The following is a 19883-nucleotide window of genomic DNA, read 5'->3' on the forward strand; positions in this document are numbered from 1 at the left end:
ACTTTCTGATTTCAGAAATAATAACCACTGGAAAATGATAATTACTGTACGATTTTCAGTTTCCTTATTTTTAAAAGAGAAAAGAATTCTCCCTCCATGCAGTTGAACTGATTTTATCACCGAAGTAGCAAAACAAATCAGTAATAACATCCTAAAAATCAAAATATTTGGGACATAGCAGCACTTATAAATTTTTAATGTTTTCATTATAAAAAATTAATATAAGGTGTCAAAAAGAAAAAGATTTTAAATTTCAATGGATTTGTGGTCTCACTGTAGACTCCTAAGAGACCATCCACTTCTTCCCAATGAATACACCTGCAATTCAGTAATTCATTACCACACCAAGGTGATGGCTCTTTCAGTCATGGCTACAGGTCTATGTGACCATTAGCCAATTAACCATCCATTCCTTCAACCCTTACTGAGCACCTGCTCTATGCTGCAAATACGGTTTTGAACAAAACAAGTTATCTCTATCTTTGTGGAACTTTTACAGGAATGGGGACAGAAAATAAAATCAGGTAACTACCAGGCTTTCTCTAGGTCTGCAAAGTAGAATCTCAGATTACCTATCTACAAACGCATCTAGTCACTTATGCTTTTACTGGAAGCATAAACTTACTACATAAATACGTAAATATTTAAATAAACATTTACTAACATTTATACTATAAAGATGATAAAGTTTAGAACATTATTTAAATATTTTCTTCCACTAAGCTTTAATCACTTTTCCTTATTCAAAAACTTTTTCTCATTTTTAAGTATTTGGCCTGCAGCTTTCTCCTGGGGCATTGACTTCACTGCTGGTTCTCACAGCCTTAGGGGAAGAATCTTATCTATAAATTATGTTAAGATAATTCTGGACCTAAAGTTCCTGTATCTTCCTAGCATACAACTTTCTCTTGCTTCAGACTGGTTCTACGATTAGAAAAGATTGTGCCTCGGGGCGCCTGGGTGGCGCAGTCGGTTAAGCGTCCGACTTCAGCCAGGTCACGATCTCGCGGTCCGTGAGTTCGAGCCCCGCGTCGGGCTCTGGGCTGATGGCTCGGAGCCTGGAGCCTGTTTCCGATTCTGTGTCTCCCTCTCTCTCTGCCCCTCCCCCGTTCATGCTCTGTCTCTCTCTGTCCCAAAAATAAATAAACGTTGAAAAAAAAAAAAAAATTTAAAAAAAAAAAAAAAAAAAAAAAAAGAAAAGATTGTGCCTCTATGAGGAATCCTGCCTTATTTATCCAGAGAAGTTTCCCATACAAACCTCCAACGAGAAGTCATCATTCCCTTCTTTATTTTATGATGCACCTCATACAAGCTTTGATATTTTGTTCTAAGCAAGTTGCCCTGAAATTACTCATTTGCACATTTATCATCCGTACCATGTTGAAAGCTATTTGAAGGAATTTGTATTATTTTGCTCCTCTGACCACATGAGAATATGAATGGAACACTTTAAAAACATATACTATGGCTCTTCCCTCACAGGTTTATAACAGACTCTCATACACTTTGCCAAGTCAAGCTACCACAGTTATAAAATCCTAAACAATACAGAAAAAAAATCTTAGTGAAACAAAGACTGTTATATGCACCGTGTGCAGCAGGAAACATGCTGGGCTTTCTTCTCACACAACTATAAAAGGACACTCTAGTTTAATTTGCTGGCCTAAATATTCATATAGATACAGGACAACACATCACTCATACGTGCATGGAACTATTACTCTGTTCAGAAAACCATTATCTCAAATGAACTAGAATGCAACAGAATACAAATACTCCTGGTCAGGATTTAAGAGTTTCTGATCATATGGAATTGCTAAAAACTTCTAAAGGCTCTCTAGAAGCGCCTGTGTGGCTCAGTCAGTTAAGCAACCAACTCCCGATTATGGCTCAGGTCACGATCTCACAGTCCGTGAGTTCAAGCCCTGCATAGGGCTCTGCATTGACAGCACGGAGCCTGCTTGGGATTCTCTCTCTCTGTCTCTCTCTCTTCCCCTCCCCAGCTCGTGCTCTCTCTCTCAAATTATTAATAAATAAATAAATAAAGTCTCTCTAGTTATTCAGAGTATTGGTTCAAGAGAGAAATTAGGGCCTCCCAATGAACAAAGAGGACACGAATTACTATTATTATTATCTTTAGCAAAACAAGGTCAAGTCTGGTTGAAATCAAATGTAACCATTATGCTAGGAATTACAGGGATCTCAAAAGAAGCATAACTCATAAGTAATCTGTACTTTAAGGAATTTACGGAGATGTCAGAAACAAAGGCAAGCAATATAAGACAATATGTAATTGAGTATAAAATCGTGTGGTCTATAAATGCTGTGGGAGAGATGGAATGGGTGCAGGTGAGAATCGAGCTGGACCCTGAATGATGGGTATAATTTGAATCAGATTAAGAGATAAGGTATGAGGCCATTATAGTGAGGAGACTACCCCATTAGCAAAAGCTATAATAATGTTAATGTTTACTGAGGACTTACTAAATGCCATGTAATTTACACGCATTATCTCATCATCTGCATAACGACTTATGCCACAGGTGCTATTAATGAGGCCAGGAGGGGCACCTGGGTGGCTCAGTCGGTTAAGTGTCCAACTTTGGCTCCGATCACGATCTCAGTTTTTGAGTTCGAGCCCCTCATCAGGCTCTGTGCTGACAGCTCAGAGCCTGGAGTCTGCTTCAGATTTTGTGTGTGTGTGTCTGTCTGTCTGTCTGTCTCTCAAAAATAAATAAACGTTAAAAAAATTTAAGTAAGAGGCCAAGAGACCAAGTCCCAGGTCTGAGCCACTCCAGAACAGGACTCCTTCATGAGTCATGAAATGGACGGAGTGAATATGGGAGACAATTAGGCAGATGAGTTTGTACAGAGTAGTATGCATAAAATACAAAATACAGAACTCCACTAGACTAGGGGGTCTACATTTTGTCCAGCAAATAATAATGCAGGTTCTTTAGCAGAAGAGTGATAAAGTGAAAGTGACACTTTCAAGAAATTAGTTTCTCAAAAGAATGTAACACGTATATACAAAAATCATTTTTTAATCTCATTTTTGTTTAAAAATGTTTTGAAAAGGATATTCATAAAAAATGCTAATAGTGGTTATTTCTAGGGGATGAGGGGTTAATTTTCTGTGTATTTTTTGTTTACTTCTGGATAGCTTGTATTACTCTCTGAAAAAAAAAAAATATTACTTTAAAAATAGGAAAAGTCACTATTTCGATTTTTTAAAAAGTGTATTAACACAGGGTGAGAGAGTGAAATTAGCCAACAAGGCAAGTCCAGAAGCTACAGCAGACAGATGAGCAAACAGAATAGCGAGGGCCCACCTGAGGACAACAGTAGCTAAAACAGAAGACACACAAACACACAAAACCAGTAATAAGCAATAGTTCCTAAACAAATCCACTGATAAATAAACTCACGTCATCGGTACAAGAACAGATCAACATTCCTATTGTTCTGTAACGTCTCTCCAGGTACCTGAGTCAGGGACATACTTACTATTGACTTTGTTGATATTGCCTTGAATTTCAGCTTGAGTGAGCAGCTCCTCATAAACATCCCTTTCTCTCTCAGAGTTTTCTGTCTGAAGATGAGTAAAAAAGTCACAGATCAGTTCAGGTCTCTAAGAAGACCCACAGCAGCATACTTGTACTTCTCCCCCACCAAAAGACAACAAAGAGTAAGGGTGTGGCTTGCAATCCTTAATGAAGCACAACTTCATTAAGTTGTGGGACGCTACAGAAATATCAACTAAAAACGTAAAAAGCAGATCTGCTTGTTAATGACAAGCCCAAAGGTTCTCCCAGAGTTGGAGAACACGAGCCTGAGCAGGAAGCACGGGTGAAGCCCGTCCTGCCCACTTGTGAGCCTGCATCCTTGCCTCAGACCCGAGCAGAATGGGCACACCCTAAGACCAGATGTCAGAACTTCTCGTCAGTTTGTACAAAATTCAAGATTAAAAGTCAAAATGGAACCGAATACCAAAAGACTGCATACTGTGTGAATCCATTATCATTTATATGTAATTCTAAAAAAGGCAAATACAGTGATCTGTTCAGATTGGAGGTTGCTTGGGGTCAAGGGCAAGGGGTAAGGAGTAGCGGAGGCGGACTATGAAGAGGGACCTGGGGACTTTGGGGATGATGGTTTTGTAACCATATACATTTGTCAAAACTCGTCAAACCATGCATGTAAAATGAGCGAATCTTATTGTATGTAAATCATACTTTAAGAAAACTGATTTTAAAAATGGAGTTATAGCGAACAATGAAAGAATATCGATCAACTAGAAAGAACAGACGTTCCATTTTTACCCTGTTTTTAGCATTTGTCATTTTCTCCTGTTTGGCCTGATAAAGCACATCCTGGTAAGTGGCAGCCAAGGGATCTTCAAGATTTACAAGCATGGCGTTGGGGTTTCTCAGAGCTGCAAACGTGTCAGCTGGAATTCTATGGTCAATAGCTTCATTAATAGCAATAACAGCAGCATGCACTAAAAAAAAAAAAAAAATTTTCAAAACATAGAACACAGAAGTTATATACAGCAAGGGATGTACACGACACATACAAAACAACATTACAACCCCCTATTGCAGAGAAAGGCTCGTCACGATAGAGAAACAATGCCTGGGGCTGAAGGAATGGCGCCCTGAATCCTGTAAGCCTCGTCTCTTCCTTCGGATGCACAAAGTCACAGCTCTGCCTGTGACCCATGTCTGGGAGGCTGACTTTGGAATCCCACAGGGAAATATTCATAAAAGAGCCTTGCAAGGAGTGTACGTTATGGAAATGTTCACCCTTAATCATCATGTAAGTACCATTAAAAAAAATAAGACACTCAAAGAGGGGCTGAAATGTAGAACTCAATTTCTAAATGCTTTCATTTTCATCAGAACCAAGCACTTACTCCCAATAACAGCACAGAAGATGGCAGCGGTGTTAAAAGTACATCTACTGGGGTGTCTGAGTGGCCCAGTCGATTAAGCATCCGACATCGGCTCAGGTCATGATCTCATGGTTCATGGGTTTAAGACCCACAGACAGTGGGATTCTCTCTTCCTTTCTGGCTTGCTGCCCCTCCCCCACTCGTGCTCTCTCTCTCAAACTTAAAAAAAAAAAAGCTACATCTACTGACTTGCTAGCAAAATTCCTAATTCCAAGACCATCACTATAGTATTCATTACTGAAAGTGGTAGCAACAATCCCATTTGAACCCACAAAATTTCTCTCTCCTTACATGCAGCTTCATCCACTGAGAGTTCGTTAGCCAGGATGCCCCCAATCTTGCTGAAGGCGGGCATCTGGATCCCGTACTTCTCCAGTTCAATCTTCATGTTGTTGATTTCCTCTTCTGCAGGAAGGGATAAAGACCCAGGTGAGCAAGTTAAGCACCTTTCCATAACTCAGAGAAGGAAGCCGCATCCCCAACTACAAAATGGGATAAAGTGGTAGCTACCTCGTAGGGTTGATACGATGACTTAATGAGATAATTATGGAAAGCACTTAACAGAGCATCGGCACATAACGTACATTGAGTAGATACTAACCGTTATTACTATTATCAAGAACATCAAAAATAACTAGAACGTGAAAACAGCCCTACAGAAAATAGTTTTTCAAAACTGCTACTTGTGGCATTTCTACAATGAACTTATGAATGGAGCAGCTTTAAAAGGAGCTCAACAACAAGTGACCCACAGGCCAGCCAGCCTTCTCGGTCTTCACACACCAAGTCACTACTGCTATTAAACAATTTTCCTTCCAAGGCAGGAAGCCAAATGATAAAGGAAACAACATGTGAGGTTTGGCCCTTTGCCCTAGGTCTGGTGAACAACTTCCCTAGAAGGAAAAATATCACAGATAAAAGTTTTATTCAATTTAAAATTCCCAAGCCTACAAAACAATGACCAGTTCAAAAGATTTGAATCTATATTGCCCCTAACCAATATGACCAATGTTCTTTTTCTCCCCAGGCCCCCATATCTTCAAGCAAGCATCTACTAGAGCAAATACACAAAGAATAAGGTAAATAAGGTAAATTTTTTAATTACTTAATTGTCACCCCTGTATTATCTCAGTCCCCATAGCATACCCCTTGCTTTGCCCACAGTAGGGACTTGCGAGAAGCAAAGGAAAAGACTAAGTGTTTTCACCATGCATGGATATTTCATGTTAGATGCTAATACGGTATTATGTATTTTCTGTGTTTTATATTAATACTATTCCCACTTTACATATAGGAAAATGGACACTCACTAATCATACTCACGTCAGAAACGAGAGAACAGAGTTTAAAATTCCAACTTTAGCATTCTTCTCAGCACACCAGGAGAAATAAGTTACTTATCCTTCTTTGATCTCTGTTGCCAGAGTGTTTTTAAAGCCCTATGTCTTTAAGATTGGTACTGTTGACTCTCCAGGCTATTTCTACATAAATCAAGCATTTCCTGCCAAGTTTGCAACTCCTTACCTGTGAAGTCAACCTTTCCATATAGGTCTTGAATCTGAGGAGCCAGGCCTAGTTTGAACAGGTACAAACTAGAAGACACGATATGCAGAAAAGAGTTAGGCCTCCCACTGCATCTAGCTGCTGCTCTTAGACTGAAGGGGAAAGGTAGCAAACATAAAGAACAGAAACATTCTGAACACAGACTCCTTGCATGCTACCATAGTCCCCTTTGCAGTTACCATGCTTTACCTCAGAACCTTTTTTCAGTTTTACATAACATTGTCCTAGAAAGTCACATAGTGCAATGCAAAAAGCACCAGACTGGGAGTCAGAAGACACACGTTCAAGTCCCAGTCCTGGTACAAATCTAGTGTATAATTAGATGTTGACATACATGTGGATGCAATTAATCTAAGTGGAGAATCTTCACTTTTGTTTACCTTCCTGTGATCAATAAGCTTTAAGTAAAATAAGATATTTGAGAAAGGTCCCATGAAAATGATTCAAATAGAAAGTCTTAGTTAAACTGAATTCAGGGGCGCCTGGGTGGCTCAGTCGATTAACCGTCCGACTTCAGCTCAGGTCATGATCTCACGGTTCATGGGTTCGAGCCCCGCATTGGGCTCTGTGCTGACAGTCTAGAGCTTGGAGCCTGCTTCAGATTCTGTGTCTCCCTCTCTCTCTACCCCTCTCCTGCTCACACTGTCTCTCTCTCTCTCAAAAACAAACATCAAAAAAAATTTTTTTAATAAATTAAATTAACTGAATTTATATCGCTGATGGAAAAGTTTCATTCAGGTAATTTGAGTCTTACAGTAAATATTATATATATTTACCGTTTAAATTTAAAAAATCTAGTAGACTTCAAATTTCATGAAGGCAGGAACAGTAAGTTGTTCACCAATGTCTACCCAGAACCTCTTCATAAATATTTATATTTCATAGATGGATAGCTGGATAAGTAAATATCTATAAGCCTGAGTTAGCCTAAGTGGATTCTAAGGACCCAGCAGATCAGAATCAGTAAATCAGAAGGGTGCTTGACAGGGATGGACATGGGCAAGACACTGACAGCCTAGCAATAAGGGAATAAATATAACACCCTGAGAAACAAATCATAAACACAATAGAACAATCTCCAGTTTTTGCAAAAAATCTATAAAGCTCAGTATTATCTGAACACAAATATGGATCATACACATTGCATTCACAGAACTGACCAGAATTTAAATTATATATAATAAACTCACATGTATAATCTAAAAAAAAAAAAACAAGTCAAGCATTCTGAAAACACATTCAAATTTATGCATTCAGAGTAGCTAATTACTTTCTAAGATAAATACAAGTATGAACCATACGTATATGATTAAGTCCTTTTTTTAGAGTAAAATGCTCAAAATAGAACTATACAAAGTTCCTCTCTCAGAAGATTTTAACTCTATTTAACAAATTTTCCAAAGCAAATTAGCCAATAACATTCTACACCTGTAATATGTCCCCATTATATGTATTATTTCTCCCACATATTGCCCACCTGCATTCCAAATTAGTAAGAATACGTTTCTTGAGGAATTTCTTCCTCTTTTATTTCTACTTTGAAAGAGGAAAGAGGCTGCCATACTTTAAGAAATTGCAAACGTCTGGGGTGCCTGGGTGGCTCAGTCGGTTAAGCATCCGACCTCGGCTCAGGTCACTGTCTCGTAGTTCGTGAGTTTGAGCCCCACATCGGGCCCTGTACTGACAGCTCAGAGCCTGGAGCCTGCTTCGGATTCTGTGTCTCCCTCTCTTTGCCCCTCCCCTGCTCACTCACGCGCGTGCTCTCTCTCTCAAAAATAAATAAAATTAAAAAAAAAGAAATTGCAAGAGTGTCATTTTAACAGCCTCAAGGAGCGAATTCGTTTTTAAGGTCTTCCAACAGTAAATTAAAGTTACGATGTCGCTAGCTGCTACAAATAAAGTAGAGGAGAAGCTAAGACATAGGCATCATCTTTCTTTTATCTCATTTCAATGATTAGGAATATTTTAAGGAGAAGGTGGAGCTATGAATATAATCACAAGGACCACTCAGATCCTCTTGCACAGAACAGAGAATATTCAACCTAAAAGCTGAACCTTTAAAGTCCTACCAGTAAACACCCCTTTTCCAATCTTTGCTCCTATTCTCCCATGCCTACTTTTACAAATAACTGTTAGGCACCTACAATGTTTAGTTTGTACTGAGCTCAGGTTTATTTTTCTTTTCTTTTTTCCTATTTAAGCTCTACTTTACAGCAATAAGGGGAAGGAGGTTATGTTAGCCTACTGGGATTCCTATTATCTTTGCTGACTACAGAGTAACCTGGAGGAAGTCACTAGGCTGATCGCAGAGATCTTAAATACAAACACAGCAGTTGACAGGAAACAGAATCTAGTGCAGCACGATCCCTGATCCCTGATTAGAATTTCTCTGATACTAGAAATGTTTTATAGTATATATAGTATCATGTAATGTTTGCTTATGTAAGTATATACAGTATTAGAAGACATCCCCAGCAAGCCTTGAGGCAGCACCCCTAAACAAAAACACTACTATTCTGAAGAGAAACAGACACATAATCACACTAAATAGATACATATTCTAAATAACCTCAATTAATTCTGATCAGATTTCACCAACAAATCTGTTTGAACCAAACTTAAATGTAACTTTCAGCTTTTACATCTCTTTTGAATTTAGGATACATGACTATGGGCCCATTTAACCTCCAAATCAGTTCTGAGAAAGATAAAACACCAGAGGAAATGGAAATGAAGTATACAAACCTATGCAAAATAATAATGAATTAGGGTCTTATCTGAGGGTGGAATGTAATCCAGAAAAGTAATTTAGCAGGACTAAATACGGGGACTATCTCTGGAATAACGCTAGTCAAGAAACAAGGAGATAATGCTTCTTTGTTGCTACTGATCCAAAAGGGAGATGGTGCCTCACCCCTCACAGTGAGGCAAGGAATCTGCCTCGATACTGTTGTCCTATATGGTAAAGAAGAGGCTCCCGGCAGGTGTTAAGTGCCTATATAGCAAGGGCTGACGGCACTTCAGGAAAAACACTCTAGGGAGGAAAGAAATCGTAAATCACCAACCAGAACACATTGCTCTGTGTATACTTCCCAAGCATGGGCTGCAAACTGAAGAAAAATGAAAAACAAGAGCAGACTTCCTTCCTTCCCGATTCTGACTCCATCATGAGAAAGGCAGAGTTACTTCTTCATCTCTAGTTCAGAGAATTTGAGGGCTGAGGACCCAGGTTACGCTGCAGAAGGCCATGGCTGCAGAACTCGCAGAGAGTTCCGCCAGCTCAGCCTCTTGCCTGCCAAGTTCAGATACCCATTGTAGGTACAACCTTCACAAGGTTATCAACACAGACCTCACGTAACTCACAGCCAGTCACAATACTCAGAGTTAATCTGATTTTGGCTCAGACCCGTACATTTGAAATCACTGCAATCTGAACATTCCCCTAGATCCCACCCATTCCTAAACATTTTTTAAAAATTCTCATGTTGTTCTTGCTTGTCCAATATTATGCTATGTACCTTGGGGGGGTGGGGGTGGGGAAGAAATGTAAAGCATGACCTCTGTCTCTAAGATGCTAATACCTAAGAGAGAGAAAGACAGTAAACACATGAAAGAAACAATATATAACTTAGAAACCAAGAAACACAGGAGTTTAGACAAAGGAATGAGCTGGAGTCACTGGAAATCCAAAACATCACCAAGAAGGTGGGAATTCAATTAAAATGTGACTGGATACACTGAGATAAACATGAAGAGTCATCTGATAAAAAGAAAGAACCATTTCCTTTTTTCATTTATGGGTATAAAATATCCCCTTGAGCCAGAACAGGGGGAAGGAAGATTTTTTATAATGTAGGATTGTGACCACAAGCATTTATTGGCTACCTACTATATGCTAGGCATCTAAGTACTAGAGACACAAAGATAAAGAATAACAGAAATAGTCCTTGTCCCCAAGGAGTCCTCTGAAAGTCAGCTACAAGAACAAATAACCAGAGTACAGTGTAAAAGCCCTATACTTGAAGGAGGAGGTATGTGCAGATGCTAGAAGAGCACAAAGATGGGAAGGAGCTAATTCCATCTGAGGGAGAAAAAGGAAAAGAAGGTATCAACGAACAGTGGCATTCCACAGTGGCAGCTGGAGAGGAGCATGGGTTATACCAGGGAGTAAAGGGCAGTCAGGCAACGGAAACAGAATAACCTAAGGCACAAGAGCGTGTGGCACGTCGACCAGTCCTCAGCTATAGTCTTTCTTTTGTAGTTTTCAGACTATTCCAGAGATACCAAGGGTCTGGCCCATGTTCAATCCAACTGGAGACAATAGGCTTCTCATGGGTCAATATTATACATGTATTTATATACATCATTAGTATTTATTAAGCACACCTACAGGATGCTTTATAAAATGGGCAGCCCACTGGAGCGCCTGGGTGGCTCAGTCAGTTAAGCACACGACTCTTGATTTCATCTCAGGACACGATCTTGTGGTTCGTGAGTTCAAGCCCCATGTCGGGCTCTGCACTGGCAGTGCAAAGCCTACTTGGGATTCTCTCTCTCTGTTTCTCTCTGCCCCTTCCCTGCTCACTTGCTCTCTCTTCTCAAAATACATAAACTTTATTTTTAAAATAATAAAATAAAATAAAATAAATAAAATAAAATAAAATAAAATGGGCAGCCCAAGCAAAGAAACCCCATACTCATGGCCCACTTACTTCTTCCACCTTCTACTTTAGCCCTATAGCCATCACGTAAGTTTGTAGCACTCTGACTCACCACACTACTGCCTCCAATTCCCACCCAACCGCATCCCTCTCTCCACGCAAACCACCTCTTCCTTCCAATACAGTACTCTGTTGATTCCAAGAGCCAAGGACCTGAAATTAAATCATCTTCCAAATTTATTATGAAATTATGAAAAAAATATACTTAGTTTCAGTTCCTATTTATCATATTTGTTTGACATAAAAATTACTGAACAAATGGCTTGGTGAGGACCTAGAAAACTAAATTAAAAATCAGCCATTTGATATTTGCTGGCATTATTTGAAGATGTTGACAAAATTTAGTTATACTACTAAAGTATTAACACAGGGCATTTTTTAATTCAGCTATTGGCCTGCAACAAAATAGTAAACAATGAAAGTTTTGAAATGTATATACTTTTTGCAATTTTCAAGAAATTTTTTAAAGAAATTTTAATGAGAAGGAAAGGAACTGCATCTCAACTAAAATGCACAGCTCACAGAAACAGTAGATCAATAATGAAACACTATTCTATGTTTTCAGAGCCAAATAATCTGCTATTATGGGAATAAATCCCTTCTCTCTACTTCCTAGAAAAACACAGCTGTTTCTCACCATTTCGTTAAGACAACTGTATCCTATGCTATTTGAAAATTCTGAAGCTGATGCAAAACTTTTTCATCACACCATGGACAAAAAGCTGTATCTTCTATTCAGATGTTGTTCCTAAACTGCTTTCTTTTACTGAGAGAGAACTGACATATAATACTAGTTTCAGGTTATACAACACAATGCTTCAATAGATGCATATACCGTGAAATGTTCACCACAGTAAGTTCCACTAACATCCACCACCACAGTTACTGACGTTTTTTCCTTGTACTGAGAACTTTTAAGATCTACTCTCTTAGCAACTTTCAGATATACAATACACTATTATTAACTATAATCTCTGTGTGGTACATCACATCCTCGGGACTTACTTATTTTATAACTGGAAGTTTGTAATTTTTTTTTTTTAATTTTTTTTTTCAACGTTTATTTATTTTTGGGACAGAGAGAGACAGAGCATGAACGGGGGAGGGGCAGAGAGAGAGGGAGACACAGAATGGGAAACAGGCTCCAGGCTCTGAGCCATCAGCCCAGAGCCTGACGCGGGGCTCGAACTCACGGATCGCGAGATCGTGACCTGGCTGAAGTCGGACGCTTAACCGACTGCGCCACCCAGGCGCCCTGAAGTTTGTAATTTTTGACCCCCTTCGTCCATTTCGCCTACCCCCTAATCCCCACCTCCGGCAATTCAGCAATCCGTTCTCTGTATCTACATACACTGTTCATTTTACCAAGAAAATCTGATTACCTGAGTGCATGAATACAGTAGATACATCTTGGCATATTTTTTCGATCGTAGATATCTGTAGTTTCTGGGTAAAAAATCTAAGGAGAAATAAAAGAAGCAGAGTAAGGTATCCATCTACTGGATCATTCACCAATCATCAACAATACAAATAAAACAGTTAGCAAACATTATTGCCATTCAGCAAGTAATTTCGTTAGGGGGAACAGACAATTAATTCATCACAAGTCATATAAGGAACAAAATCCTATAAAACAGAAAAAGCACTAGTTGGAAAAGCCTCCTCTGGTCAACCCAATGAATTTCACCAGGTATGTGAAAGTGATTTGTTTACTGCCGACTCAGCTACAAGCAGATGACACCAAGCTCTCATCCAGTTGAAATCACTGGCAAATGTAGGAAGCTCTGAAGGACTACAATCTTCCCAGTTACTATATACCATGCCTAGACTGAGTAGTAGCTAACCAATGAACATTTCCTTAGGTGCTTTCAATTATGCAAACTACTACATTTAGACATTGAAAAACACTACAAAAAATTAAAATGTGTTGTATGTGGGGCACCTGGCTGGCTCAGTTGGCGGAACGTGCGACTGACTGATCTCGGGATTGTGAGTTCAAGCACCATGTTGGGCGTAGAAATTACTTAAAAATAAAATCTTTTTAAAAATGTGTTATAGGGGCGCCTGGGTGGCGCAGTCGGTTACGCGTCCGACTTCAGCCAGGTCACGATCTCGCGGTCCGTGAGTTCGAGCCCCGCGTCGGGCTCTGGGCTGATGGCTCAGAGCCTGGAGCCTGTTTCCGATTCTGTGTCTCCCTCTCTCTCTGCCCCTCCCCCGTTCATGCTCTGTCTCTCTCTGTCCCAAAAATAAATAAAAAACGTTGAAAAAAAATTTAAAAAAAAAAAAATAAAAATGTGTTATATGCTTGGGAGAAGTGAAAAGATACACAGACGAAGTATCTGGAACAGAGGATATGTATGGGAATGTGGAAGATAGGTGGTTCTCCTTGGTAGCACTTACCACAAATAATCAGTTACTTGTGTTATTATCTGTTTGACTCCTCCAACAGACTACAAGCTACATGAAAGGCAAGGGTCAGGTCTATGTTGTTCAATGCTAAGCCCAGAGCCAAGGTCATGGGAGTGGCTCTATATTTAATGAATTAATGAATGAGGTTGAATAGGAACATAGCAAGTTTAGATTGGGAGTAATCTTCAATTTCAAGACCTATCTTCATGGTGATGTGGCACCATATAATTCGTTCTATAACTTAGGGGGAGAAGGAGTAATAGTGGTTTCGAGAAGTGAAAGACTGAATTATGAGGCAATGAGAAGAATCTGGATAAGAGTAAAAGGGCTTAACTAAGGCAATAGGAAGAGCACTGCAGCACCTTGTATCTATTAGAGTCCTTAACACATGGTGTTTGTTTTCATGCTTTTCTCACAATACCTATGGCTCTCAACTAGAAAGAACCACCCCCCTTGAGACATGGGATGTAGCAGAATCCTCTTTTTTGATAATTTTTCAAGTTCTACATGCTCACCTCCCAAGACTGAGATGTCTTCTCCTGAAAGGTGAACATTACGGTCACGGTGAGATACCCTTCCCAAAAAAAGTACAGACTATATTTTAGAAAGTAATAGAACAATACAGTTGGGTAGGGTAGGATATATCAGATTAAGAAGACCTTGAACGTCAGACGAGTTTGAACTTGATATGCGGGCCACAGAGAAGTCCTAGCTCTGGAGCCAAGGATAAAAACAGAGTCTCTGTAAGATCTGACTGGAGACAGGATACAGGATATATTGAATAGTGGAGAAACTGAAGCTAAGGAGGCAGGCTGATAAGCAGTTTGAACGGATAAAAGAAACATTTCAAATACATGAGGAAGGTTTGGGGAATAACTGCATTTAGGAGTCCAAGGTAACCTTAAGATTTTGAGACGGGATGACTGGGGAAATGAAGACAGGCTACCATTTAGTACAGAGGAGGGAGGTTCACTTGGGGAAAAAGCAAAGTTTACTTTTAGATAGGAGGAATTCTAGCTAGTAAAAAGCTATCCAAGGAGAACTGTCCAGCAGCCATTTGAAGACAGTGTGTTTATCTTATAGCAAAGTCCTCAAAATAACTGAAACCATGAGAATGAGAGAATGTAGCTAAAATAAGGATTGCATCTCAAGGGACGCCCACCATTAGGATAGAACACATAAGGAAGACAGCACTAGTTGAACAGATTTAAAACAATTTAAAAATCAAAGTCAAAACCACAAAATACTTCCTGGAGGAGGTAGCCAAGAGGACCAATTATAATAAAGAGACAAAAGGGATAAGAACCAAAAGCTTTATCACCTTAAGTTTCTATATTTAGCCTACTTATACCATATGAAGAGATTAGGAAAGAACATCCCCCAAATCACTATATGTATGTATTGTCAACTATATATCATACATTTTATTATGGACAACAATTTTTAGGCTAAGTATCATTAGTCCACATTACTCAAGTCTTCTGGACCTAAATCATGTAGGGTGGACATTTCAAGGCTGATAGCCATGGTTAACCCTGTTGTCCTTGAAAGCCTTTGGGGAATTCTATGTTTGGTGCAATTGTGGTCCAGGATAACATACTACCATTAGTAAACAAAAAAAAGTAGTAAAATTAAATCATTAAAAAAAGTATTTTGTAGTAACAATACTACTCATAATAGCACATATTAACAAAGCTTTTAATAGTGTTTATAAAGGTTAAGTCATCATTGCCAATGGGGCATACCACATAAAAAACAGACACAAGAAGATACAAGTGCACAGAAAGGCAAAGTAGGTGTAAGAACTTGACATACTGCCTTTCCTGACATTTGTGGGGCCTAATTCTCAAACCCACCAGTGTGAGGAACAGAAGTTCAGTATCTGGCTCTGAAAAAAAGAGGACAAAAGCTAGTCTTCTACAAAGATTTGGCTCTGGATTGAGCTCAATTCAAGACACAGATGTGCAAAACAATGCTAAATATCAAATGTTCATTTCTGAGTGGTTCTAGTCACTCTCTGGTACTCCCCATCTCCCGTTTTTTCTTCATCTTTCTCTGGTTACAACAATTTAGACTCTATAGGAAATTATAAAGAAAATAAAAACCACCCCTTAATCCCATTCACAGAAATGAAAACTACTATCTCCTTATAGACTTTTCCCAAGAATATTAACTTTTCCATAAAAATAGCAATCTCACTTTAGCCAAAACACAAACTCTTACCTTAGCCTGTTTTGTTTTCCCCCCAACACATCACAGACAACTTCCTTTGCCAATACAGATTGATATCATGCTTTCTAATGGCTGTATTAGTATATGATTGGCTGCAATACAATTAATACCTCTAGTGAAGGAATATGTGGGTGCTATCAATTTTTCCTATCCTAAGCAATGCTGAAAAAAAATCTTACATATCCATCTCTTTGGGCTTGTCTGATTTACTAGAAGGATAAATTCCTAGAAGTAGAATTCTTAGGTCAAAAGATATGGAAGAGAAAAAGGGAAAAAAAAAAAAAAAAGATGGCCACACCTCTAAGAGTTGACAATACAGCATGGCTTTATGGATTCAACACAGAAGGGGGGGGGGGGGGGAGTCTAGAGACAGCAATCTAACAGCAATGCTAAATAAACTCCTGAGCAGAACACTCAAGGATGTACACTTACTCCAAACTCATCCACTATACACATTAAATATGTGCAGTTTCTGTCTAGCAATTATAACTCAAGAAAAATGTTTAAAAAAAAAATCACCAAGATATAAGAAGTACATGTTATTATATTGCCTCTACAATTTGAAACATAAAATAATAACCCATTATGTTCTCTTGCAGATATGATTATTCTGCATCTGGAAAATGACATTTCTAAAATATTTCCTAAAGTCAAATTTTAATTTAACAACTTTGTGGAAAAAAAAAAACAAAACACCACGGAATAATATACTTTAAAAAGGTAGATAGGTAGATTTTGGGGCTCCTGGGTGGCTCAGTCGGTTAAGCATCTGCCTTTGGCTCAGGTCATGATCTCACAGTTCGTGAATTCAAGCCCTGCGTCAGGCTCTGTGCTGACACCTCGGAGCCTAGAGCCTGCTTTAGATTCTGTGTCTCCCTCTCTCTGCCCCTCCCCGACTTGTGCTCTGTCTCTCAAAAATAAATAAATATTAAAAAAAAAATTTTTAAGGTAGATTTCATGGTACATGAATTTTAATCTAAGTCTACAATTTGATATAGTAAAAGTAAATGACATCATAGGGAATTTCTCTAGGGTAAGGTAAAGCAGGAATGAGTAATAATAAAGATAAAGAACGAAAGAAAAAAAAAACAAAACTATTTCCTAAAACAAACAGAAGAGATCCTTTAGTACTGAAAGAAAGAAAGAAAGAAAGAAAGAAAGAAAGAAAGAAAGAAAGAAAGAAAAGAAAAGAAAGAAAATCACCAAAGATCCGATTGAGAATAATTTTACAGGTAGAATGACAACTACATGCCAAAACAACCTTATCTAAGCCCGAACTTGAATATCACATAAATTACCTTTGGCAATCCAATGTCATCCATGGCATTCAACCACTGAATCACATTATCAGTGTGTCTAAAGTGCAGGCCAGTTGCCTAGAACAAACAAGAGACAATTAGGCACTGTTGGCAATGTTGAAGCAAATACTAAATAAAGACTCTTTGCAAGGTCCCCTTATGAGACTTTGCAAGGTCCCCTTACATTTAAGGTCTGTCTAAAGCACTGTGTTAAGATTCCGCTCCCCAAAACCCGAATCTCAGCTCCCCTCACTTAAGAACTACCTGGAGCCAAGCCAGGCTGACTCAGTTGGTAGAGCATACATATGACTCTTGATCTCAGGGTTGTGAGTTTGACCTCCACATGGGGTGTACAGATTTATTTAAAAAAAATAAAATCTTAAAAAAAAAAAATAGAACCATCTAGGGAATCTTCCTGTAGAGCTGAGCCTTACAGAAAGTGATCTTTGGAGTCCAATTATATTGGATTCGCCTCCCGGCTTGGCCGCCTACTGGTGACACTAGGCAAGTCACTTCACCCTGTTGAGTTTCCCCATCTTTAACACCCACTGTATGTGTTTGGTGTAAACACACAAGGGGAAAATGTACATAAGGCACTCAGTGTGGTGGCTGGCAGAGAGAAAATACTTACAGACTGACATATTAAACATATTAATCAGGGTTTGGATACCACACATACAAATATCCCCCTCTAAACCTCTATGTCTGCTGTTTTTCAGCAAGATTCACTCTCCAGACGGGAGGAGGGGCAGGACTATTATTTTTATCGCTATACAGTCTCTACTCTTCTTTAAGTGTCTTCTTGCTCCGTCCCACACGGTACGCCACTCAACAGAGTTGCCTTCAGAAAAGGAAAGTTTCTCTTTGGGACGTCGATTTTGGTCTGCCTACACTCCTGTCGTCCTTTGAATTTAAACATAAAACGTAAACATCTCTTTTGATTCTGTCTTCATCCTTTGTTCATTCCAGGTTCTGGCCCAATTCCTATCATTGCCCCGCTTCCATCTGCTCTTGGTTTTTCAGTCCTCCACCTTTTATGCTCATCCTTTTCCAAAGAGGCGCTCATGGGAAAACTCCCCCACAACAGATTTTGGTCCTTGTCAACACTCCAACTTAACCAAGCAGTCTTCTTTTTCAGAGCCCTCGGCCACAGGAATCAAACCCTTTCATGTACCTCAATTTCCTGAAATTGGATCGCTTTCCCAATTTACCTTGAACTCCAGGGGGACCTTTTTTCCTAAAGTTGCTATTGCTTTCAGTTTGCCAACAAATCTCAGTGCTTGGTGAAGATTAAAGTAGTAATCCCCCCCCTAGTTACTTCCTCTACTTTTCAAGAAATGAAAAATCCATCAAGGACCATGAAGATTTCTAGGTACACACCATCATAAGAATTATATCAGAAATACAGATAGTCATCTTTTACTACTCCGACTTTGCACCCTTTTCTCCACTCTGCCAGATGCTTTATTTTGTTGGAATAAACACACCTACACATATTTCTCAATAACTCTTACACAGGATAAAGTCCACTAACCTTCTCTCCTAAGTTTATGGAAATTAAAGCACCGAGCGAAGAAGGACTCACCCTGTATCTGGTCTGCTCTCGGTCGTAGATTTTCTTCAGGGACACCACTTTGGGAGAGAAGAAGTTTCCTAGTTTGGCAAGGTAGACCCCATTCCTAAGGCCCTCCTCCAGCTCTGTGGTGGGAGGCAGGTCTTCCCCGAGGCATGCTTCCATCCACCTGCACAAAAGGGGAGACGACATGAGAAGAGAGGGAAGGTCTGAGCTCTTCCTTAAGAGACTTTGAGCCTCATTTCCCTTCTTGTTGGAGGAGTTTAAGTTCAACATAAGCAATACTCCTTTAAGATCCAATTGCACCCACATCTTTGTCCTGACCCAGTCAGATCTCAGAGGCGAGGAAATTGCGGAAAACCCCAAGCATCACGGCCACCTTCTTCATATGGCTCCCCTCTCCCATCACAGCAGAGACACCTGGCTCCTCAGACCCCAACTGCCCAGGAACCTCGGGCTCTAACCCTCAGTCCCTAAGTTATTCCTGCAGAACTCCTAAGAAAAATCATTTATAACTGAAGCCATGATGTCAACTGTTCAGAAATTTAAATTTATTGATGTTCTTTTCCAGTTTCAGAATCCACAGTGAATTTCTAGGTTCAGATTTTGAGGTTGTTTTGGGGTTACATGAATAGCCAATCATCTCAGCTAAAATAGGGAAGGAAATGCCAATGGAAGCAGTAAAAATTAATTCGTGTTTTTCAGAGGATGGGGGGAGGAGGCTGTCAAGGGGAAAGGAAAAGAAAGTTACATTTCCCCTAGAAGACCTCTCCAGAGATGTCAGGCAGGCCCAAGATAAAATAAAGCACATCTGCATATATTTTCTGCCAACAGAAATGTAGGTAACTAAAAATCATTTAAGGCAATGGTTTTTTTAAACCATTTTTAAGTCACAGAATCCTTCGAATATCTAAGGAAATCCCTTCCCAGAAAAAAATGGAGTCTACCTTGCCATGTACTTAAATTTAATATGTCATTTCAGAGATTTCACAGACTCCAGATTAAAAACCCCTAATTTAAAATTACTCTACTTGCGGGCGCCTGGGTGGCGCAGTCGGTTAAGCGTCCGACTTCAGCCAGGTCACGATCTCGCGGTCCGTGAGTTCGAGCCCCGCATCAGGCTCTGGGCTGAT

The 19883-nt window shown here is 39.4% G+C and overlaps 1 protein-coding gene across 1 annotated transcript in view; it reads right to left on the bottom strand.

Moving 5' to 3' along the window:
• The window catches only part of IQGAP1 (IQ motif containing GTPase activating protein 1), a 103574-nt gene that overhangs the window by 53950 nt on the left and 29741 nt on the right, over positions 1 to 19883 (bottom strand). Inside the window, exons 3-9 of the mRNA XM_047086607.1 lie at positions 18763 to 18919; positions 17178 to 17255; positions 12621 to 12697; positions 6479 to 6546; positions 5246 to 5359; positions 4323 to 4501; positions 3508 to 3592 (exon numbers count right to left, since the gene is read on the bottom strand). Coding sequence (XP_046942563.1) covers positions 3508 to 3592; positions 4323 to 4501; positions 5246 to 5359; positions 6479 to 6546; positions 12621 to 12697; positions 17178 to 17255; positions 18763 to 18919 — 758 coding nt within the window. The remainder of the gene's footprint in view (positions 1 to 3507; positions 3593 to 4322; positions 4502 to 5245; positions 5360 to 6478; positions 6547 to 12620; positions 12698 to 17177; positions 17256 to 18762; positions 18920 to 19883) is intronic.

This window comes from Lynx rufus, unplaced genomic scaffold (genome assembly GCF_022079265.1).
Source record: "Lynx rufus isolate CCGP_SWC_20201006 ecotype Redwood Valley unplaced genomic scaffold, mLynRuf1.p SCAF_21, whole genome shotgun sequence".
NCBI classification, from domain to species: Eukaryota; Metazoa; Chordata; class Mammalia; order Carnivora; family Felidae; genus Lynx; species Lynx rufus.